This window comes from Anoplophora glabripennis, unplaced genomic scaffold (genome assembly GCF_000390285.2).
Source record: "Anoplophora glabripennis isolate ALB-LARVAE unplaced genomic scaffold, Agla_2.0 scaffold954, whole genome shotgun sequence".
Lineage (NCBI taxonomy): Eukaryota > Metazoa > Arthropoda > Insecta > Coleoptera > Cerambycidae > Anoplophora > Anoplophora glabripennis.
This window is the reverse complement of record NW_019417029.1, coordinates 52,647-78,483: the sequence shown is the minus strand read 5'-3', so window position 1 is coordinate 78,483 and position 25,837 is coordinate 52,647. Positions and strand designations below refer to the sequence as shown.

Below are 25,837 nucleotides of genomic sequence, written 5' to 3'. Positions count from 1 at the left end.
GTGCGCCAATGAACAAAACGTCAAATTGTGAAATCGCCACAGAACACCATGAAATCTCACGGAAAAAAGTAATTTTAGCAAACGGAAATCAGTTTTGATAGCAATTGAGACAGGGTACGTTCAGAATCCGGTCAATCATTCTCGATCTCTCTGTATTTTGATCTAAACAGACAGTTTATATATTATAGCTCTCATAATCTCTCTATACTTAACTATATTTTATTTATATTTTAATTATCTATCATAATTACATTATATAATACAAATTTCGAATTTATTTAAGAAATTTTCGTTTTTTCGACTTACTTTTCTTCATCTTGCAGAATAAGGCGCAAAGAATGCTTTTCCTGTATACGTGGCAAGGGTTTTCGTTGTATTTTTTATCAAAATTTGTGTGGAAATGCTCAATTAGAAAGTCAAGCACACTGTTTTTTCGCACTTCGACTGATTCCCGTGAAAATTCCATCATGATTTGATGTAATTTCAGGCATGTTATTGGTTCATCAGCCATTGTAATAAAAGATAATAATAAACAAAGAAAAACAGTGCAAATAACAAATAACAACACAAAATAAACAAAAACAGAACGGAAAAGTCACTGATGGAGCACACTAAATGCTGCCCGACACAAAAGCGGGTGAATAACTGAAGTAAATCCATTTGTACGCCCCGTATAAATAGGTCATATACGACGGCCTTATCTGCAAATATTTGCAGACAAATTAAGTGTACTTATGTTCTCAGGTATCCTGGCATTAATTTGAGAGATATCCGGTAGTATAGTCTCGTATAGTACTAAATGAGATAACGGCGTAAATTAGAGAATTCGCGGAAAATTACCTGCTGGCTATAATTACTCAAAAACCATTAAGGCTCAATTCAATAATTATTATCGGGTATATAAAAAGAACCACACAAGACCGTACTTTTATGCACTGTATAGTGTAAATAAATATATAAAGTCCTGAATGTTGTACAAGCTGTCAAACATTGCGTTTTTTTTTTTAAGGGACAAAACGATATAATAATTCGCCTTATTTTTAACAGTCTCTAACAGTTTATTTAAATGATACAGCTTACCATACTAATTCAGGGTGCTGTTTAAAAAATTAATTATATAATTTAAACAAATTATTTCATTAAAGAGAAAATAGAATTTTACATTTGTATTCAAGGAAGTATACAGGGTGTGGCGTGTATAATATAAAAAAAATTAAACTACGGCTTCCTGATGGTATTTGTAATAGAAAACTCTTATACGAAAAAGTTCTATCTTCGCGTTTTTTTTTTTTGTAAATTAAAGTTCATTTATTCAACGAAAATGAAGGGCGACCCTGTTTTATTTATTAAAAACTTTGGAAATGTTTTTATGCGATCCGACATGCAACCTTATAATTTAAGTCGGTAGAATCTAATACTAGTAATACTAAAAGAAGGTTAGGTTACATTGTAAAATTTGAGCAGTCAACTGATTTTGTATTCATTATTCACTTAATTATTAAGTATTAAGCATCGTCCATCGACCCATCAGTGTTAAAAAGTGAAAGATTCCAGACAAAAGTTTTTATTTTGTAATTCCACGATAGTAACACTGTAATTTCTATAAAGAAGTAAAAAATAAGAACAGCGTGCCGATTACATTAACAAGATTCTTATTTCTTAGAAGAAAACAATATATTTATTATTTCCGAACGTGTTGATATGGTGTTAGTGTATGGTGCAGCTGGAGAAAATGTACTCGCGGCGAGTAGGTTGTACCGGGAACTATGGCCACAATGTCACATCCCATGTGCAAATACAGTCCTACAGTGCGTTCAGCGGCTGCGAGATACGGGAAGTGTCATTCCTCGAGGAGAAGAACGTGGTCAGCAAGTGAACTTTAATGTTGAAGATGCAGTGTCGGAAAATCTTGACGAAGATCCCACAATTAGTAGTCGACGACACGCACAGCAAATAGGAACCTCATCTCGTACCGTACATCGCATCGCCAGCTGTTGCACCCCTTTCATCTGCAACCATTTCAACAAATATTGCCCCGGGATTGTGATCAACGAATGCGTTTTTATAGATGGTTTTTACGGTAATGTGCCAATGAAGTAGACTTTCCTGCTTATGTTTGTGTAACAGATGAGGCGACATTTACCCGTGATGAAGTGAATTTCCATAATATGCACATATGGGCTGATGAAGTTCCTCACGCGGTAAATGTTTGGCCTGACATAATAGGCGATGTACTTGTGGGTCCCTATTTCTTTGAAGGACGACTAAATAGACCAACATGTGCTGACTTTTTGGAGAACTGGTTGCCTGAATTATTAGACGATGTGGTATTACAAGTTCGGGCACGCATGTTTTATTTTCAATATGGGGCTCCTCCACACAGTACTCGAGAAGTAGCGACACTTTTGAGTGAAATGTTTGCTCAGTGATGGATTGGACGCTTTGGTCTTGTGCCGTGGCCACCTCGGTCACCCGATCGAACTCCAATGGTATTTTATCTTTGGAGTCACTTGAAGTCATTGGTTTACAATACTCCAATTGCTACGGTGGAAGAATTTCAAAACCGTATACTTGAAGCTGCTGACACAATTAGGGGAATACCTGGAATTTGGAAAAATATTCACCAAAATTGGTCGTCGGTGCCATGCCTGTATCCGCGCTAATGGGGATCAGAACATTTTCTCTAGAAATGGTAAATTTTATTTCATTTTGTTCCATATTTTAATGGAATTTGTTTAGTGCACGCAGTTAGCAACTACAGGTGCTTACGGATGTGGTTTTGTTTGCGAACTCTTCCAGTAACAACAATGCATTTAAGATAGTAGTTACTATTAATTATTATTATAATAAGAAAATATCAGTTTTTTTAAAATATCTATTTTGTACTTTTGCATTGAAAAATTCCCCAAAAATTGAAAAGTATCTTTCTATCTTTCAACGATGATTTGTTTACGCGGCTGGTCTACAGCATGTACTCATCGTACAGCACACGGACAGGACCGTTCCAGAGAAAATATTTTGATCCATAATTGAATTTTAATATACGAAAAAAAAAACCGCAAAAATAGAAATTTTTGTATACCACTTTTCTATTACAAATATCGTTAGGAAGCTGTAGTTTAATTTTTATAGTTTATACACGCCACACCCTGTATACTATTATTCCTAAAGGATTAACTCTCACCTAGGTTACAACGTGCATAAAAAAATATGGTGCAGTATGTTTATTTTGAGAGGACATCACAAAAGCTAAAGTTAAAAAGATGTATAAATATTGATAAAAAAAATTATTAGTTAATTAGTACTTAGTTACTTAAATTTTGAACAAATGTACGACAAACAGAAAAAACAAGAGGACTTCGCCCTCCCAGACTATTTCCCTCGCGGGTTGTTTTATCTTAATTTTAATTTGAATTTTTAAATAAAGAAAAACAAATTTCAATTACTGTTACCCACATTGTATCAAGGCCTTAACTTGCTGAAATTTAATTTCATACTACACGCGTTTCTGGTTTCCCTGGAAGAAAATTATTTCGCCGCACACCTTGATTAAATTGCAGCAAATCTCCAGTGCAGGCTAAACTGCGCCATACCAGTGACCCCATTCGGAATTGGGTTGGGCATTGGAAGTCTCTGGCAGCCCGTATTTCAAGCCGGCATCCCCATCTGGCAGTAAAACCGGGAACTTCTCAGTCAAAGCGTTGCATTTCATTACAGTTTACTCCTGGAGTTTAAAGATTTTGATACGCCGACGAAATGTGGTACATTCGAATTCCGTTGCGCCCGGGTAGATGTCTACATTGTATTGTATATAAATACATTGTATTTATTTGAGATTGAATTATTAACGAAGTGTTGCAGCTATTGAGCTGGCAGCATGCAAACAATATTAACTTTGTCCTGATGCAGACTGTTTGGAAAAATGCAAGTACTCGTATATTAGTCCAAGCATTATAGAGAAATGCTTACAGAAATTATTATCTGGAAAAAAATATGGCCATATAGTAAATTAAATTTTAAATTGAGTTTATTCTGTAAACTCGATACATAGTGGCGGACATGGACAAAAAAATTTACAAAGTTGCAAGAAACGGTTTTTCTTAACCCATTACTGTCCAAAAGAAGAAAAACACATTTTTTAATGATTTTTTTTATTAAAGTATATTCAAAACACATACATTAAGACTAATCTACTATTGAAAAAAATCGTAAACAGTATGAAAAAAAAAACACGTAGGTGCGTATATGCACCTTTAGACCAGGGTCGATAATTTTTGAAACCAAAAAAAATTATAGTAGGATGAAACCCATTGGAAAAGAAAGAGAATATAACAGAAATGAAAGGAAAAATAATTTACGGGCGATCTGAGGTCGGGAAGGGGTAGGAGGTGAGTTTTTAAGGGTAAAAAACGGTTTCCCTTGATTTCCAGAAAAACTACAAGTCTTATGGAAAAAGGTTACATGACAAAGTTGTAGGTAATAAAAAGATCTACAACTTTTGTATTTACACTTTTTTCACATAACCTCAAAATTTATGTGAAAAATTCAAATAACCAAGTTTTTGGTTTTTTATTTTTCATTTACAAAAAAAAAAAAATTTTCACGAAATTTGGTGAAAACTTACCTATTTATGTCCCAACCACACTGTAATTTTTTTGATTTGAAATATTTATGTTTTCACCTTATTTTTTTTTAATATCGAAAAAGCACCCTAATTTTCAGTCGAAAATTCTCACGTCAAAATATCTGCTTTTTTAAAAACGTCGGTGGGCTTTTTCTTCGTTGAAATCTCTACTTTCTGATGGTGTAAAAAAAATATACATTACTATGATAAGTTTTCTCAGGAAATGCACAGAAACGAAAGAAGATTCTACAACTTTCTCAAAATATTGTAGATGTCTTATTAAATATTAACTTTATTAACTTATTTGGTTGTTAATTATAATAGTATATTTCGACTTGTAATTTTTTTGTTTATCAATGTAACATGGAATCTTACTTTTTTCGAGTAATTAAAGTGTAAATTTTAATAAATAGCTCAAAATTTTACATAATGATTAGAAAAATTTTTCGGATTCTAGTTCGTTTCTTTGCAGTTCAAACAATATTTTATACAAAACTACACTTTTTTATACAAAGGAAAACCAAGAAGTAAGTACACTCTGCTAACAATGAACTGATATATGTTCTGACAAGTCCTGTATTTTATATGCCAAAATTTGTCCAGACTTGCATAGGAGTGAATAAATATGTCAATCGTTATCGGCCAAAGGTGCGTATACGCATCCACTACATATATGTATCATTATGACCATCGTTTTGAAAACATATTGGAAAAAAAACTACATGAGTATCAAAATAAATCTTTTATTTAGGCCAGGCTCAAAAAAAAATTGTCTGCTTTACTAACTTAGAACAATGTTTGTTTGAAAATGTGTTCTAAAGTTTTAAATATCGTATTTTCTTTAAAAAATAATATTAAAACAATATTATTTTTAATTAAATAAAAATACTAGTACACTCTCGGGACCGTTGACATAAGATTTTGTAGGTAGGAAAGCATAGAATTTTACGGATGATCTCAAAAAAAAAATGAAAATAAAAGGGTGCGTTTACGCACCTTTGGCCGCTAATGGGTTAAATAATTTTTTCTACAAAACTGTTAAAAATGGGCTTTTTAATTGTCATATTTGATGTTAAAAATGACAATTAAAAAGCCCACTTTTAACAGTTTTGTAGAAAAAATAGTGTATGATATACGTGTTAAAAGTGATTTTATTTTGTTCGTGAAGTTAAAAAACTCGCTACGCTCGTTTTTTAATCATCTTCACTCACAAAATAAAATCTTACTTTTAACACGTATATCATAAATAGCTATTAACGATTTTTTTAAATTTAAGGATCAAAAAATAACTTTGGCATGTATTTTCCAAATATCTAACCATTTCAATTGTTATTTTATGAAAATGGCTTTTAAAGAAAGAAATCGTTAACATTCATGAATTAAAAAAAAAAAACATTTTTAATGAGTTTCTGGAGCCGAGATAACTTGTAACTTGATACTTGATGTACAGTTTTTTTTTACAATAAATATAAATTATGGAGGTATTTATATAAACCAAATATATAGGATGTTACATACTTAAGTGGCGGGTTCTGGGGAACCTCAATGGTTTAGTTACTTTACTGACATAAAAATGTACAAAAAAAAGTTATTGGTATTCAAAGTTAAATTTTCTATTTTTAATATTTTCAGTACCTAACTCCGTTATTATTTGATCGTTTGTAACGAAATTCAATGTATGTTATTATTGATGTATAGAGAGCGTACAATATGTTTTTGTTTAACTTTTTTAAAGTGTCATTATTTTATTTTTTCTACAATAAACGTACCTACATAAAATTAAAATTAACAGGTACCTATATCAGTTAAGTTTCAGAAAATTGCTCAATTCAATTATGTTTTAAAAACATGATAAAGTGTTTATTAAGCCATGATTTAGTAAAAGTTTGCAAAAAAGGAGAAATCATGGTTTCCGAAGAATTCTTTTTTCTTCTTTGAAAATTTGAAAGACTGCAAAAAAAATTACTTTTTAAGGTTTTTTAGAAAATCTTCGCAAATCATCGCAGAAAACCGCAAACTTATAAATATTGATGAAAAGACTAATATTGAGATAATTTTTTGATAATTGACAAGTTGATCCATCCAACTGTTTTTCGGTTCCAAATGATCAAAGTTTTGGGATCAAAGGATTAAACGAACACTTTTTTTCTCCTAAACATTACGTAATTATTATCAAAATGAAAAAAAAAATAATAAAAATCTCAACGATAAGTCCTTGCAGATAATTCATTTGGTTTTTCAAAACCACCCTTGAATTTACTGTGCAATAATTAGTTATAAATATAACGATATTTAAAGGCGAAAGTGTAATTTTTCATTCAACCAAGAATATCTCGGTAACCGATAGTGCCACGGAGACCTTTCAAAAAGCAAATTAAAGCTATTAAACAAGTTAACTAACCTCTACATTGAAAAAATTTTCGTGGATAGTCCGAAAAAATAATAATTTTTAGTGTCTAGTTAGTAATGACTAATTACAGTCACTAAAATTTTGATATAAAATTAATTAAAGTTTAAAACATTACTAAGAATATATGTGTTGTTTACGAGACATCCATCAATAAGTTTTGACATAAGCCTACTTTGAGAAAAGTCATTTGTTTTATACACCGTACCAGCGTATTTGGCGTCCTTAAAAACCCCGGAGTACCAAATTTTATAAAAATATTTCTCACCGTTTGGAAATTTTCTTAAAAATTCTATTTAAAAAATTTTATTTTATCGTTCTGTATCTCGAAAACAAGAGGAGATAAACATATAGTTCATATGACAAAAAATTCTTATTTTATCACCCCCTGTATTTACGGGAGGTCTTTCTGAAACACCCTGTATATTCAGTTCCTGGCGCCAATGTGCAGTGCACTTTTTCTCTGTTTCTTGTCGCTTGCAACGGTTAGACTGGTTCGGCGTCAGGCTGGCTCTCTTAACGTGATACTTAAAATGGGTCACTTGCATACATGTGTACCCACAAATTGTAAGTGTAATTGTCAATTTAAATTGATTGTAGCACTTACAATGCTATCTATTGAAAAATCAATGGTGCGACAAATACCAAACTTTAATGAAAAAGTAACTGAAATAGAATAGACGTATGGATATTCACTAAAAAAATTATGTTAAGTACATTTTTCCTATATTTCAATAGTATTTAAAATAAAACTACCCACCCAATTATATTTTATTCTTTTTTCAATAGTTCCTATCTAAATTTTTCCGCCCTCCCTGTTATGGAAGTCAAAGGCCGACACTGTTTTTTTGGTTCATTTAATCTCTCGCTAATCTGAACCTCTTATTATAAAAATGTTGAGTTGTTCAAGATTATACATTTTGGATAACTCACACTCTTCTAATAAATAAATAATTTCATTTCATTTTTTGCTTATACTGACAACCAATTTGACAAGATGGGGTGTAATTCATAACAAGTAGCTGGCACAATATAATTAGTCATATAGAAAGTTTATTTGGATCAAAGACATCCTCAAAACATCCAGCCTTCATTAAAACGTTTATCCCAAGTTGTAATAACACAGTACTGTCCAACAATTATTCTCAAATTTGAAATAGATAAGTGTGAGTCCATGTTTATAATTCTCGGGAAAGAGTGAAGGCTTAATAATCTCACAATCCTTTTATTAAGACGACTAGTTTCGAATAAAACTATATGTGCATACTTACATATCACATTTACAAGGTTATGTGCAAAATTTGGAAAATTCATCTAAATAACCAGTTTATCAATTGTATATTTAATAATATCTTCCTAACGTTTCATTTTAAAAAAACATAAAACATTTACTGTAGACAATGACAATACACAGTTACAAGTACAAAACTTATTTTAAAATGAAATTTTATCTGAGAGGTATGAATGCCAAAATTTTTTATAACATTTTTTCAAAGTTGTTTTTTCAATTTAACGAAAACACCATCTACTGGGTAAATAAGAGAGTACAATCTGTGACGGAGGTAGGCAACCAGAAAAGCAAAATATGACAAATGGGATTGAATATACCAGAGGTAAATAAAACTGTTGATTCAAATCTACAAAAATATCGTTACACATATCTTTACCTCCAATAATTTTTTAGGTTAACCAAACATAATCTAGAATTAAGGAAGAAGTGCGGCAAAAACTGGTGAGTAATTTAAACCTACTACTGCATTTATTATACCAGAATTATTATTTTTAACAACAAGATGGTTTGGCAATGGGTAGTCCTTTGTCACCAATCATGGCAGATCGTTTCATGCATGAGTTGGAATCTAAAAAGATTCTGAACGGGAACAATTTTTCACAATACATAAAATTTTATACTAGATATGTAGATGATATTTTGATAATTTGGAGTGGTAGTTTAGATAATTTGAATGAATTTTTGGTTTACGTCAATTCGCTTCACGAAAAAATTAAATTTACTTTAGAAATAGAGAACAACGAACACAAAATTAACTTTTTAGATTTAACATTAACTTTAATTAACAATAATATAGGGTTTGAAGTGTACAGAAAGCCGACACATACTGGTACAGTTATTAATAATGATTACTTAAAACACCTTTAAATGAAAATAATTTTAAAAAAGAACTTAATGTTATTTATCAGAGAACGATAATAAATGGTTACTCTAAGTAACTAATAGATAATTTATTAAATAAAAAACGACGCAGAAATTTAGAACAATCAATCTATAATGTAAATAACCAAAATCAACAGTCAATTACACAATTTCTTTCTTTGTCATATATAGGTAATATTTCAGATAAGTTTCGTAAGATTTTTAAAGGTTTCTTCACTATTTCGTTTAAAACTAATAATTCTATTGGAAATTTCCTTTTAAATAATAAAGATAAAATTGATAATAAAAATAAAGCAGGTGTGTATCGACTTTCTTGTGACACTTGTAATGCAGTTTATATAGGTAGAACTTTTAGGAGTTTTGACATTAGATTAAAAGAACATTTACGCTGTCTTAGGCCTAATTCATCTGGTTTTTCACATTTTGCTAATCACTTACTTGAATTTAATCATAATTTTTCTCCAAACATTGGCTTTAGAATTTTACATATTACTAATGATAAGGGACATTTCCTTAATAATTTAGAACTCTTTGAAATTCAGAAGTCTATGAAAAATAATAATTCTGGTACAATAAATACAGTAGTAGGTTTAAATTAATCACCAGTTTTTGCCGCACTTCTTCCTTAATTCTAGATTATGTTTGGTTAACCTAAAAAATTATTGGAGGTAAAGATATGTGTACCTAACGATATTTTTGTAGATTTGAATCAACAGTTTTATTTACCTCTGGTATATACTATCCCATTTGTCATATTTTGCTTTTCTGGTTGCCTACCTCCGTCACAGATGGTACTCTCTTATTTACCCAGTAGATGGTGTTTTCGTTAAATTGAAAAAACAACTTTGAAAAAATGTTATAAAAAATTTTGGCTTTCATACCTCTCAGATAAAATTTCATTTTAAAATAAGTTTTGTACTTGTAACTGTGTATTGTCATTGTCTACAGTAAATGTTTTATGTTTTTTAAAATTAAACGTTACGAAGATATTATTAAGTATACAATTGATAAACTGGTTATTTAGATGAATTTTCCAAATTTTGCACATAACCTTGTAAATGTGATATGTAAGTATGCACATATAGCTTTATTTATTAAAAGTTTTTTTAAAAACATTGTATACCTTTAGCATATTCAAAAAATTAACTTTGTAGCCTTGTAATGACCTGATGATGAGGTGCAAAGTGTAGACCTCGAAACTAGTCGTCTTAATAAAAGGATTGTGAGATTATTAAGCCTTCACTCTTTCCCGAGAATTATAATTATTCTCAAGACTTATGACAGGACTATTTATTCTTCATCTCGTGGCTTTTAGGAAGAGTAACAGATCGTCTGAATCCGAACACATGCTACAGAGGTGCATTTCGCTGGAGCCGAGATTTACTCCGGCTTACATCGAATTGGCGCGCCTTCGTGGCCCGAATGACTGGAGCGTGAATCGGTTGCTCAAGAAAGTGGTAGATTTGAATCCCACCGACCCCTATTACGGCACCACCTTTGGTCACTGGCTCCTCGAGAAGGGTGAGTAATCTCAGATTTAGATATTTACTTATAATCTCCTCAAAATCCCACAGGCGATTAGGTTTACGATTATTGAACAGGATTTGCCATCATAAAAATCACTTAAACAATTTGTTGAAGCCCTGCTGATTTACTGGAGTTGAATTATATCAGCGATATCTAGTAAATGGGTAGTAATTAATAATTATCTAAAATAAAAATGTAATGTGATGTATCTAAATATTATTAATTGACAATATTAGGTATTGATGGTATAAATCAATGCTAATCGGGCATGTGGTCCGAAAAGTAGCTGTTTCAGCAGTGCCAGCAGTTAAGTCTTGTCTTAATCTTGTCTCTAAGATTGTACATATTTTGCATAACTAGATTTTGGTATTAACGAACATTGTTTGGCCTCATTTGAGAATTTATGTGAATTAACTTCATATTTTAAAAATAAAGTAAAAATATACATGCAACAATATATTTCTTTTATAATACACCAAATGAAACACCATTTAAATTCATGTATTTTCCTTGGAAAATTAAGTAAATTATTTATCACTGAAACTATATCAACAAAATTTGTTTCTCAACCGCTGTGAAATGTTTTGATTTTTCGAAATAACTATCATCATCATTTTGTTAATTATTTATAGGTACTCAGTTTATTATATTCTATATCTACATTCATTCTAAATAGTTAAAAACAAGTTTTTATATAACTAAAATTAACGTTAATTTGATTTTTAATATTCTGTTCTGTTTAATATCTGTTTTGTTATTAAACATATTATGTTTATTCACCTACTAATAAACTATCCAGTACTTTCTTTATGTAATAGTCCACTGGTCTTATAATGTTCCTATATTCTGGTTCATTCCTTTACTTGAATTCGAGTCTCTGTTTTCGTGTTTTCCCTCCATCCTATTAGAACTGCCAAATCTGGATTATAATGTTGTATTAACTTCTATTTCTTATTTGGAAAAGTATTTGGTTGACAATGTATTGATTTTCGCTAATTATTTTGTATTTTATCTCTCCGATTATATTAATTTATGTCAGATTGTAATGACATCTCAGCATTCCTTTCTTTTTTTTTTTTTGAAAATCAATAATTCAACCCCCGTTGCCATACAAAATTTTGTTATCCACAATTGGACTTTTATCCACACATATGAATCGACTGAAGTGATATTTTATCCACTAGTGGAATAATGTAACTTTATTTTACTAGTAGAATAATGTAAAAAATAGTAAACCAATAATAAATATCAAAATATAATTTATTTACTTGTTAAACTTTAACATTCACATTTAGAGTAATAGACATTTCGTTTTATGTTTTATCACATTTAACTTCCTTTCCTTTAATAACAACCCTTGTAGCATTGTTGCCACCATTTTCGGATTAATTTGCACTACAAGATACGGATACAAGTTTGTTAGATAGACTCCTCAACATAACTTTCTGCTACAGAGGATCTCTTCTATCCACTATGCCGTTTGATGGTTGCAAGATCAGCATCTTTATTGGCCAATAAAGTTATTGAAGTGCGCCTCATACAATGGCCAGTATATGCTTCTAGATTTGCGATATTCAAGAATGAAGCAACTATTGAGGGTATCTTCGCCAATGTGTTGATTACAACAGTTTGAGAGTTATTCAGGAAAAATCCTTATTCTATAATTGTAAATTTTTTTGAAATGCCCGTCTTGGTGTCAGGTATTGAAACAAGTAGGTAACTGCCCACGTCCTGTATGTCACTAATTTTCAAATTTGTCAACTCGCAGCATCAACAGACACCAGAAACCCCCATTATTAGTGCAACTAATATAATTCAAAGTTCACTATATACTAACAACATGTAAAAGGTAAAGAGATATTACCTTAATCATTAAATATTCTTTATCGGAGTCAAAAACTCTTCAATATGTTCTTTTTCCAATACTGCAGTTTTTTCCGCTTTGTATCCTCTCGATTCACTCTTCAAATAAGCAGTAAGTTATATTTTCCTATATCTATATTTTTGTAGACCTTTATAGTTGCCTTCAACATCGAATACTTCGACCACATATATAAAATTGCATTTTTTGTCTTCAAATTTAAAAAATACGATAGCATGACTTCTTCATTTATTGTCGTTACTCTTCGATTTTTCCCTCCATTCGTTAAATTCGGCGAACACTTTTCCGTAATGTTCCCAGGATTTCGCTGACAATAAATGGAAAATTGCCTCTTGAGCTTCTTCAAAAACAGCCACAGGAACACAATTACTTTCTTGCATTTTTACCAAATTCAGATGGAACTGTTTATTAAATAATTGATAATAAACGACGTACTATAGCAACCAGTAAATATAACAAAACCTACCACGTATCATTGAGTAAACTAGTAAAGAAATATCAAGTCTCGCGTTTAAACATTCCTGCGTGGATAAAATGCTACTTAAACCACTTATACAATAAATAACTAGTATATATATAGTGTCCCACTTTGATTCTTTTATTTCTGATTAAATATACATGTCTTCATGTTTACATTTTTTTAAATTTTGTATCACTTTTCTTTATTCACACGCGTTTTACCTTACTATCTAAATTTTACATAATTTATTGTTATATTTTACAATATTTCTGTGTCTAATAACAATATGTGTTTTAATTTAAGTTTCCAAATGTAATTCTTTATCCATTCTCTAAACAGTTCTATTTCATTTTATACAGGGTGAGTTGTTTTTCGATGATTAATGTAGATATCTGGGAAAGTAGCAGAGATACAAACGAGCTTACATGAAGAAAGATGTGCAGATTTTTGATCCTTATTAAATCACTTTTATTTAAAAAAAAAGTCATGGCTAACTAGATATTTAGAAAAATCCGAATTCGGCCAATTCTTTCCGATGCGTATAGTTCCGCTGCTATTTATTTCACAAAAAATTTAAATTACAATGTTTCAGTTTTTGCAGTGTTAATAAGACAGTTTGATCAAATTGTTCGTGTACACTTTCATTTTCAAATTATAACATAAACTTCAAAAATTTATACGCAATCCAACGGATAAAATCAGAACAATTGAAGTCGGTATCGCGTGAGCACCTGTGTATGTATCAGAGCACCGGAGCAGTGTGCGACTGGCATATTTTAAATAAAACAATAATAATAAGTAACAACTGGATTTATTTTCGTAAGGAATTTAAATTATAATGATGGAAATCATTTGTGGTAAGTAAATTAAATACTTAACAAAGACACAAAAAATATCAGAATTTTATAAACAAACCATTATTTACTTTGAAGATATTAACGAAATTGTTGAAAAAGCTCACCGTTGTTATTAATGCACAAGATACATCTTTTTGAAGCAGAATTTGAGGCTTTTCTCACAGAACGCGTATCAATATTGTCAAAAGCTTCCTGATCGAATATAACACTCAATAATATCACGCTTTTGCTCGTTTGAGCAAAAATTCATTGTCTTTGGCAATTGAAACGACTTTTAAGAAAGAAAAGTAACTTATGTAATGTTACAGTAACTAAAAGCGTTGTCAGTAAATATTTCGATTGTTTTCACAGCCATCTACGTCACCAAGCAATTGAATAGTTAAGAAATTCCTGCTGCAGTTATCCCGTTTTTCAAAATAACAATACCGAATAGTATATCGTTGGAAAGCATAAAAAAGACAATGTTTTCTAACTCGTAGCTAACTATGGTTTACATTTAAGAAACTTAAGTTTATGTCTTGAAAAGGAAACTGTACACGAACAATTTGATCACACTATTTTATTAATACTGCAATAACATGAAACTTTGTATTTTTTTTGTAAACTAAATAGCAATGGAGCTACACGCATTTGAAGAAATTGGCCGAATTCGGATTTTTCCAAATATCTAGTCAGCCATGACATTTTTTCAAAAAATAAAAGTAACATTTAATAAGGATCATAAAAATGCACATCTTTCGTCATTTAAGCTTTTTTGTATCTCTGTTACTTTGCCAGATCCCTTCACTAAACATCAAAAAAAAAACTCACCCTGTATAAATTATTCAAATTCCTTTTTTTCAATATTTATTCAATTCAATTCTAATTTTATTCCAAATTTTATAATCAATATCATTGGAAATTCCTTAGGTATGTATTTCAGTATATTATTGGAGTTATTTCACTTAGCTATAGACGTATTAAGGTGGCCATATCCCTGACCGAGAAATAGTCAAATTTCTGGCGTTTTTATGTACTGAAATCCTGAAAAGTAAAACGTGTAGAACAAAAGTAACACGAAAATAAAATCCTTGGTGTTCTATTTATTGATTGTTACTATTTAAATTTACTCAAATAAAATAATAACTAAAAAAAATGTTATAAGAATATTTACATGTAGAGTTATATACAGGGTGGCCAAATGAAAAAGAAACAGAGCCATTTTCAGGAATTTCGTCAAGATTGTAGAAAAACGCACAGACCCGTCGATTTTAGATTAAAGGGGGACATTCTCTACTGGAATTTTTGACTCTGCCACTTTCACCCCCAAGCTAGGGTAAGCATAACCCCAAAATATTTAAATGGCATTGGGGGTTGAGTAACATTTATTTTGAAAGCTCTTACAACCCTCTTTACAACAGACTTTAAATTTTATAATTCCGCCCAATACTTAGAAAAAAAATTACATTTTAAAATTTAAATTATGTTTAGTTGCTTACTTACTACTTATTTGATTAAATGTTCAAACTGATGACCGCTCGCTTTCATACAAGAATAAAGATTTTGTTCGAAAGGTTCGCGCACATTCCGAAGCATTTCCGGAATTATTCGACGGCATTCGTCGACGATTCTTTGACGCAAATCTTCCAGCGACGCTGGCTGTGTTTTATAGATTTTACTTTTCAGGTATCCCCACAAAAAGAAATCAAGGGGCGATAAATCTGGTGATCGTGTGGGCCACTCAATGCTGCCTCTTCCCCCAATCCAATTCCGTAGAAAACGTTGTTCAAAATACTGACGGACAATTAACGCATAATGCCGAGGAGCATCGTCCTGTTGATAAATCAAATGATCTTCATCATACTCTGGAATGTTTTCAATAATATCAGTCAATGCAGAGTCAATAGCGTCTTCCAGTAATTGCAAATATATTTGGCCAGTCAAATTACCAGGTAGAAAAAAAGGACCCTCCAGCCGGTCACCGAAAATTCCAGCCCATACATTTAATATTTCCGGTTGCACCTCGTGAAAAACTCTTAGGTTTGAATCGGAGCAATAGCGGCAATTGTGACGATTTACCGTCCCGTTCAAGAAAAAACTGCATTCATCAGAAAAACAGATGTTAAAAAGGAACTGTGGATCGTTCCCTGCTCGCTCACTCATTATTTCGCAAAATTGCAAACGGCGGTCATAATCATCCTCATGAAGTTGCTGGACTAAATGTATTTTGTATGGATGGAATTTATTTTTCTTCAAAATGGTTTGTATGCTAGTTCGATTGACCCCAGACACAGATGCCAGCTGCCTCGTACTTAATGTAGGATCAAGATGAACTTGTCCGAAAACTGCAACTTCACTAGCTTCATTAACTATAGGTTTTTCAATCTCTCGTTTTTTATGTCTACGTTCCCTGTCTCTTTTTACTAACTCTAGAACATACTTCCTCCTGACATGTCGATCTTGATGTTGTTCATTAAATAGCTGAGCTGTTCTATTCGCATATTTTTTGTTCATAAAGTAAAGCGAAATGATATCTACCCTTTCCGCAATGGAATAAACCATAGTGTTTAATTTTCAAAAACACAATTAAATGAACTACTAACCAACGCTTCCAAATAATACTAGAAAATAATTTGGAATCCACTGATTTTACGTTCATTGTGTGTGTATAGATAGCATTCATTCATAGTTTTTTACAATTGTGTTTTTTTTTAAGAAAATCGCCAAAATCCAATGCAACGCAAGAAATACTAAATTTATACCATTGACGTACTTAACTTGAATGACTGACATTTTTACCGTTACTAATTATTTGTACATAAGTTTCAACTTTAAAATCAAAATTCTTAATAGGTATTGGGCGGAATTATAAAATTTAAAGTCTGTTGTAAAGAGAATTGTAAGAGTTTTCAAAAGAAATATTACTCAACCCCAATGCCATTTAAATATTTTGGGGTAATGCTTAGCCTTGCTTGGGGGTGAAAGTGGCGGAGTCAAAAATATCAGCATAGAATGTTTAATCTAAAATCGACGGGTCTGAGCGTTTTTCTACAATCTTCACACAGTTCCTGAAAATGGCTCCGTTTTCATTTTTTCATTTGTCCACCCTGTATAAAATGGTTTGTATTTTCGTAGATTTCAGTACCTAAAACCTTAATGGTTTGATCGTTTTTTGCACATGTTTATTCGTTTTACTGCCTCGTTGTTTTTGAAAATAACCAGATGGTATGACATAACATTCCTATTATTTTATAAGCTTTAGATTATTCAGTTATTAAATATTTGAAATTATTTGTCTTTGTGGAAAACACTATTTAAAGAATATGTCGCTCTTAAATCCTAGTAGAATTTGTAAGTTACTTTTCTTTTTTTGAAATACAACCTTTATGTGTGTTACAGTAAAAATATACTAACTGTTAATAATAATAATCAATACCAAGAATAACAAAGAAGCCAAAGGAGAAAAAACTATTATTTTTCGCTATGATTCTATATTTTGTATATACTTAAGCGCTGTGTTATTCATTAGGTAACTATCAAGACGCTCTTCGCTACTACTGGAAATCGTTAAAGATATCGGCCTCCCATCAAGAGGCTGTTATAGGCGCAGCCAAGATCCTACGTAGATCTGGTCAGAAGTCGAGACTTTTTCAATTAGTGACAAGGTATGTTTTGCGCATATTTGCTAGACGAAAATTAATCTAGGAGCTCTTTAGATGGCACCTAATTATGAGGATGAAAAGAGGAGAGCTACTTCTCAGCCCTCACGTGTACCTACAGGGCTGGCAGTTGAAAAGTGAACTTAGCAACAAGGCCAAGGAATACGACAGCAGTCCACATTTTGTAAGTAAATACATAATTTGAACTTGTTTCTGTATTAGTATCTGCAATATAATCCTCAAATGAGGATAAGAAAAAGAAAAATACAAATATTAACGATTATTGAAGCGTTGTTTGCCGTCCAGAGTCCATATATTACTAAAAAGACACCGACTGATACGTCAATACTCTCATGGCTAAAACAGGTTTTCTAATATAAGAGGGACACTTTAATGTATCTCGCTTAATACAATATCTACGTCAAAAATCTTTATATATTTTTGTTGCATTTTTTGAGGCCTTGATGCTTGTAAAAATAAATTTGAGACCCATGGCCAACTTTATAAGTAATAATAAAAAAACCGGAAAAGTACCGAAAGTTTAAGGCCGTCTAACTTTTTTATTTTAAGAGGTAGAGAAAATTTATTTTAATAAAATTTCATGGCAAAATTGATATCTTTCACTTGATGCAAACAAATTTTAAGAAGTATCGTATGTAATTTGCTGCGCCCTCTACTCGGACAAAAAAAAATGTCATCGAAGCTGGCTGTGGATACAAAAAATTGCTTGTTTTTTTCCTCTTTTATGCGATGTACTACATGTCGCCTTTATTTTTTATATTTATCACATTTTTTTAAATTTTAGTATCAAAAATGGAAATTAATGTAGAAATTGTTTTAAACATGCCAACTACAAAAAATGTAATGAAATAATGTACTTCTTTTATTTAAGGATTCTGCAATATTTGGCACCCATCAGTTTACCATCATAGAAGTAAAGTCAAGTGATTTTTGTATCAAGAATTCTAACCCAAACGTTTATTGAAAACCTCCGTTGAAATGCAGATTCTCAGTGCCAATGTAAATTACCGTTAGTCCATTTGAAGTAAATGTTTCTATTAAAAAATCCATAGTTACAAAAATTAGACACCATTAGACATCTGACCAGAGAATTCTTCTGCATATAAAATCTTCCCTCTTTCCTTCTTGTCATCACCTATAGAACCCTAATCTCATTGGTTTATCTTCCACCCTCAAGAGATGCACTTTTTTTTCACCTTATAACATTTGAAACCATTTTTCGTAATATCCTTCTTGCACTATCCTTCTCTAAATTGTAGTTTACTTCGGTCTCTCACTATTTTGCTAATTTTTCATATTTACATAATTTAAAATTCTGTTAACATTACCTATTTTACTAATAACAGCTGATTTTATTAGCAAAAGTTTTCTATATTCCACAAGTGCGTGAATAGATTTGAAATTGCATTGATAGTACAATGCAAACATATTACACTTCTCAATATGTTGTGAAAATATAATAATTATTCAAAATTATAGTTTTTCAAATCAGTGAACTGTAACAATTTTCAAACCAACAGTTATGTATATAAATTATAGCAATAAACAATTTGTTAAATAATGACATTACAAGGGTTGATAACACGCATTTGTTTTTATAGCGTGCTACATTTAGCGTAAGCTACTTTGTCCGTGCAAGAACAATGTTGAAGGCTTTGTTTTCTCTAAAGTAAAAAACCAATATTATAATAATGTGAAAAGTACATTATATTTATTAATTTTTTGTAGTTGACGTGTCTACAACAATTTCTACGTTAACACGAAAATGTTTAAATTTTTTATACCAAAATTGTAAAAATGTAATAAATATAAATGATACAGGCTATATGTAGTATGCCGCATGAAACAAGTAATTTTTTGTAATCACAGCCTGCTGCCTGCTTTTTACCTGCGTAGAGGTCGCAGCAAATTATATACGATAATTTATAAATCTGTTTACACTAGGTGAAAGATATGAATTTTGCCATGAAATTTTATTAAAATAAATTTTTTCTACCTCTTAAAATAAAAAAGTTTCCCTAAACTTTCGGTACTTTTCCGGTTTTTTATGACTACTTATAAAGTTGGCCATGGATCTGAAATTTGTTTTTACAAGCATCAAGGCCTCAAAAAATGCAACAAAAAAACGTATAAAGATTTTTGAAGTGCGTTGTATATTAAGCGAGATCCATAGGAGTGGCCCTCTTATAGTAGACAGGCTGTATATGAACAAACCAGGGATATATTGTCCTCTGTTATATACAATTGGCTGCTAACGACCTAGTAGTTTTTCTTTTCCACATCTAAAGAAATTCCGTGATGTAGAAGTGAAGAATTCACCAAGTCAATCTTGAAGCACGACGTCATCATCAGAGAGCGGACAATTTGTGACTTTAACCTTGAACATATTGAAATGAACACACTGTATCTCAAGACACAACACCGAGAAATAGCATAGAAAATTTTCATGAAATTATAATGGAGAATAAAATAAAGACATAAATTACTTTTAAAGAAAAATAAAAAGCTCATTTCATAGTTATTTCATATAAAACCTAAAACATTATCAGTCAAAATTTTAAATAATACGTTTTAAATGATAAGCATGTCAAGAAAATAAATTTTAGGTACGTAGGAGAAGCATGAAGGTAAAAGAAAATGCCACAAAAAGGGGCAATTTAGAGATTTTATGAGTAAATTAATGTTAAATAATCTAGTACAAAAGAAAGTTCAAATATTATAACATCAGAAACACATAGGCTAGAAGTTTCTTATAAAAAAATTTGTCATGCAAAATATCATATAAAAATTTCTTGTAAATTAGTATTAAGACGTATAAAATCTACTACGCAGTTATAAAATGTAAATTACGCCGTAAGGTAATTAAAATCAAATTCATCGCAATATGCTAGAGAAATTGCGCACTTAGAAAATGATAACATGGATATGAGCAACCAATGGCAATAGGCCAAATCAGTGAATTTACCTGGTACCGGAAAAACAAAAAAAACATCGTGAGAAGTCAACAAGCTGTAGAGAGGTGAAGAAAGCAGGAGATTCGAGAGACTGGTGAGGGGTGCATGTTGTCCTGTGGCTCCCCTATACAACATCTAAAACACCAGGAAGCACTATACACATACCCAACAGCCATCTTCAACGCACGAGAATAGCAGACAAACCACAATAATAAAGTGAGGTTATAGAAACGTACGCAAATTGCCAGGCAGAACGAAATAAAGTAAGTCCAGTTGCATAACTGTTTTCTCCATGCCATAAAGTGTTGCAAATTTGAACTATAAAAACTATTTGTGAAACAGAAAACCCGTTTCGACTATAAACAATTTCAGTGATTAAGATTTAGATTGACATTTTTGAACATTCTATAATTTAAGTATTAATTTAGTTTCCAATGTTGGTGATATAAGTTAATATGTTTTGAAAAACGTTTAAAAATAATGATAATTGGTTAACCAAACATTTTCTAAACTATAATAGGTAGAATAAGGCATTTCTCAGACAATTATTCATGTAAAAGTATATAAAGAAAATTTTAGTTTCTGTGTTCATGAAAAGGATTGTTTGAAATTGAAAGAAAAATAAGTAATAAATGTCATCTTGTGTAAATCTTTCAAATTTTGTTTATTCAATGCTTCCTACCAAAAATTAAATAGTAAAGGTTAATTAAAAGAGCATAGAACCGCCCCTATGAGGTAAGGACTCATGCTATTGATAAAATAAAGTGTTTTTTCTTGAGGGACAGTGTAGAAAATGAACATTCCTATCTACACTAATAAAATCCTATCTACACTGTGAACATTATTTATACAAAGTAAAGCTGCCGGAGGCGATGTTAGCAATGATAAGGTAAGAAAGTCTAATTCGTCTATATTTGTCAGTGTTATTATAAAATTTTCTTATCAGAACCTATGCTCAATGGAAAATTAGATATAAACACACCCAAATGACATTTTACATTATAAAAGGCGCCCAAACGGATATTTAATAATTATAAACACACAAAATTTACACACCATCACATAATACAACAACACACAACACCATTACTTACATTACATTACTAATAATACCAAAACAACAACTATAAACAATAAAATATAATAATATATATGTCATTCATAAACCTAGATACATTACCCATGACGCAGTGGCGTGTCGGGTATGCATCGGAAATTTACGTGATAATTCACGAAAATTCCACGGTACATACATTTTTAGGCGTTATAAAATATTTTGAAAATCAGAAATTGTATACTACATATTTATTAAATAAAGTTCGGTTAAAAATAGTGTCGATCTTTTAATTGGAAATTAGGAGTCAATGTAACGAATAGCCTCAGGCGACGCACATGACAGATAGTCCAACTCACGCTCCATTCATAACAGGGCTGCAGTTTGAATTCTGACCAATAGGAATTCGATAAACGCAACCGATGTCGACGGATGGACTAGAGATGGGCGCGAGTGTCATTTCATTTCTTTAGAACTAAATTGACTTAATTATTTTCTCGTTATTTAACCTGTTCACATGATTTATGGATTTTAGATAAAGGGTACAAATCTTCGCGAGGATAATACGATATATTTGCTATACATAATAATTATATTTTGCATAGTTTATACACAATACATTTTTGAACGCGTACACATCTCTACCAAAATTTGACCTATTCTTCGGGTTAAAGTCACACATTGTCCGCTCTCTAGTCATCATTAAAGGAAATTGGTCGAGGGTTCTTCATTAGAGAACGGAAGAAATGGAAATGGATGTCGGATAGAGGAAGATCAGGAGAACAATACTCATCTCAACCGAATATTGTATATGTATAAATGTTTGCTTACTGTAAGCATACGCATTTTCTTACAGTAAGCTAATCAATACATGTAAAAAATTTTTTTTATTGTTATTCAAAGGTAGAAATAAGAAGTGATGATAATATGAAGTATCAAAAATCAACAAAACTATTATCGGAGGTTTTTGATGTTCACTAAACATTAATCTGACATGTTTTTTTCATTATTTTGCATAGGGGATGTATTTAAAACGCATCTAACTTATATTTCGGAATCATCCCCTATGTCAGAAATGGCTTTTATTATCTATCCTCTAGTTCAATGGAAGAAATATACGGAAATATACATTGAAAAAAAAAAGAAAAAATTTAACAAAAATTTCGATTAAGGTGTTTATCGTCGATGAGCACGAAACCTATCAGCATTTTGTTCATCATCCCCTATTTTAAGGAAGGAAATGAATCAAGCAAATATTTATTTTAAGATATTAATTTTTTAACCCTCAACCTTAATTTGCACCCTTAAGGAGGACGTGATTAAAAACCTCCAGAAAGTAAGAGAGGATTAAAAACAGTGATCGAACCCCTTCCAATGACAGATTTTTTATTTTTGCCAAGTGACGAAAATCTCTCCACCCCTTATTCCTACCCTTAAAGCACGTACTAATAAAAGCTACACTTGAAGTTTGACGACGAAAAAATAAACTTTTACTTATCTAGGGACCACAAAAACCCTCAACAAATGCCTTCTTTTACTTTTTACATTCCACCCTTAACCCCTTTTCCATTTCCCTTAAATAGGGGATAATGAAAAATCACCGTGAACCCTTTACAGATGATAAGAAAATGTAAGAAAATGGTCTACCGTGTTATTTAAGATCAGAGAATAATTGAAAGACTGGTAATATTTCAGATGAATTTTATTATTCAATCCTCCACCCCTCAGTTCTTCCCCTAAATCAGGGGGTGATAAAAGCAGCTCCTGAAAAGGAGTTTTTTTGTTTTAGTGATGCTTTTATTCGTGTTCAGCGACAACAAGAACCTTTTATGCATATTTTCTTTAATTTTCATTTTTCCACACCCTCAACCCTAAAATAGGGATGAAAATATTTTCATTAATTTTTCCATAACTTGTTTCAATTGAGCATTGATTCCACCATAATGTGTCTTAATTTCACTGTATTTATCGAAGATATAAGATTTTTGAATGAAGAGAATCGATTTTCACTTTTTTCACCTTTTCACCCTTTATTTCCACCCCCAAAATAGGGGATGATGATATTCGCAATAATTTTCCCATTTGCATCAAATAAGCTTTAATTAAAAAAAAACGTAAAACGATTCATTAATTCTTCTTCGAGATGTCACGGGATATTGCAAGTTTCACGGTAAAAAAAATCACCCGGTATAATAGATATTTCTGTGACACGTGATAACACATACTATGGAAAATAAGTTACATAGGGGGTCTTTTAAAATAATATATTTTCTATGTTTAGGAAAGCCACTGTGTAACTCCCTCATCAAAAACGAACAACTACTCAACCGAAGAGGAGGATCCTCCTAACAAATGGACCCGGCAGAGGAAGAACAAAACTAACAGTGCCCCGAAACAGTGTAAAGTTCCGGAAAGTAAAATGCAGAAACCGAAGCCGTCGACCCCTCTAATGGTGCACCATCTGTTGGACAGTGCATAGAATTCATCCCATGTTACTTATTAAAGACATTTATCAGTGCAATAATATATCGGATATAAAAAATATGTACTTTTAGGAACTGGTTGCTCCATGTCGTTTGTTTTATTTGCCCCAAAAGTCTTGTAAATATGTGTGTCCAGTAGTAGGTACCACTCTTTTTAACGTAAAGGTATCAGTATCAACTTTAGAAAAAATAATTTAAAAGCTATTTTTGTTTATAAATATACATGGTGTAACTTTGAATGGTGTTCATATTTATACAGGGCTACCTTTGATCTCTAGAAACACGTATCGATAGTTTATTTTTTCAGATTTCATCGTGAAAACTTAATTTTTCAACATTTTTCCAGTAATTTTTCATACCCCGCCACTGGACAAGCTAGTGTGACCTCAAATAACGGCGCGCATTGGTCTCAGCGCATGCACAATTGGGATATGGTCTGTTGTCAAATCTCATAATTCAATGGAAAGGTTGTTAGAAAACAACTTTTTACACTACCCGCCGTGAGGTACTACTCGTTGGAGGGTTACTTTTGTTCAATGGGTGTTTACCACGAGCCCTATCATCCCATATAAGCGAAAATTTAGTTATTTTAAATAAGATAAATTTACAGCCCCACAAAAAAAAAGATCGGATCAGGTATTCAAACACTTGTACTGTCATGTGTTTTTTTCCGCTGAATCCGAATCTGCTTTCAGATTTGGCCCAACGGGTCTGAGTTTTCGGGAAAATTTAAAAAACCGGTCAAAATTCACAAAAAACGTCATTTACGAACGACGAGTTATAAAAAATCAAATTATTCTACCAGCTCACTAGACGTATGATTTTTCACTCGTTTAATTCCAATTTATCATCAGTCAGACAAGTTGGTCCAATTTCAATCAAAAACAGAAAATAGATCAAAATACTTAAAAACGCCATTTTCATGGCATAATTCGTGCTGCAGAGTTCTGGATCCATGTTTTTATCCACCCACCCATTTATGAATTCATACATCTTTCTATTCAGTCGTTCATGCATGAATACGCATATTTATTCATCCATTCATTCATTTATTCATCAAAAGGTTATGTTAAAAATGACCTCTACAAAAGTTGTAGATTTTTGCATGATCTACAACGTTTGTGTTGGATACTTTTTTGTTTGATTTCGCCAGAAATCCCAATGATACAATTTTTCATTACTTTTCAACCCCCCAAATCAACCCTCCGCCGCCCCTGCTCACGCATTTATTGTTTTTTCGTTTGTTATAAGCCCCTTTACCATTTCCACTTATAAAAGTCCAGGTAACAATTTTCTTTTTTTTTTCCCTCTAAATGAGTTAATTTTGATCGGTCTAAACTGTTTTCGGCAGATTACAAGTTTTTATACAGGGTGTATTTAAATGAAAGGGCACAAATGCTACCAGAGATAGGTGAAAATAAGTTGATTTAATCTAATATACCCATATCCCAAATCCTATAACAAAAAAGATGTAGGTGTCAAAGTGAAAAGTAAAAATTGGTTTTTCCTTAATAATTTCTAAAGTTTTAGTCAGACAGGTTTCAAATTTCCCTCGTACAGCTTTCAGTAACAAAATATGAAATACTGGACTAGTATCATTTGTGCCACTTCATTTAAATACACCCTGTATATTTATATACTACTTTTTGTTGACTATTATCGAGTTTTTCTATAAATCATATCTGATGTAATTGACTCGGAATTATCAAATTCTGAATATGTTGATTTTGATAGAATTTTTTAAAATTTTTGACCTT

At 31.4% G+C, this 25,837-nt stretch overlaps 1 protein-coding gene across 1 annotated transcript in view; it reads left to right on the top strand.

Annotated features, from left to right (window-relative positions):
- The window catches only part of LOC108914270 (transmembrane and TPR repeat-containing protein 1-like), a gene marked incomplete at its 5' end in the record, with an annotated part of 84,262 nt that extends 60,186 nt beyond the window's left edge, over positions 1-24,076 (top strand). Inside the window, 4 exons of the mRNA XM_018720043.1 lie at positions 10,520-10,725; positions 17,439-17,574; positions 17,626-17,752; positions 23,879-24,076. Coding sequence (XP_018575559.1) covers positions 10,520-10,725; positions 17,439-17,574; positions 17,626-17,752; positions 23,879-24,076 — 667 coding nt within the window. The remainder of the gene's footprint in view (positions 1-10,519; positions 10,726-17,438; positions 17,575-17,625; positions 17,753-23,878) is intronic.
- Positions 24,077-25,837: the final 1,761 nt, after the last annotated feature.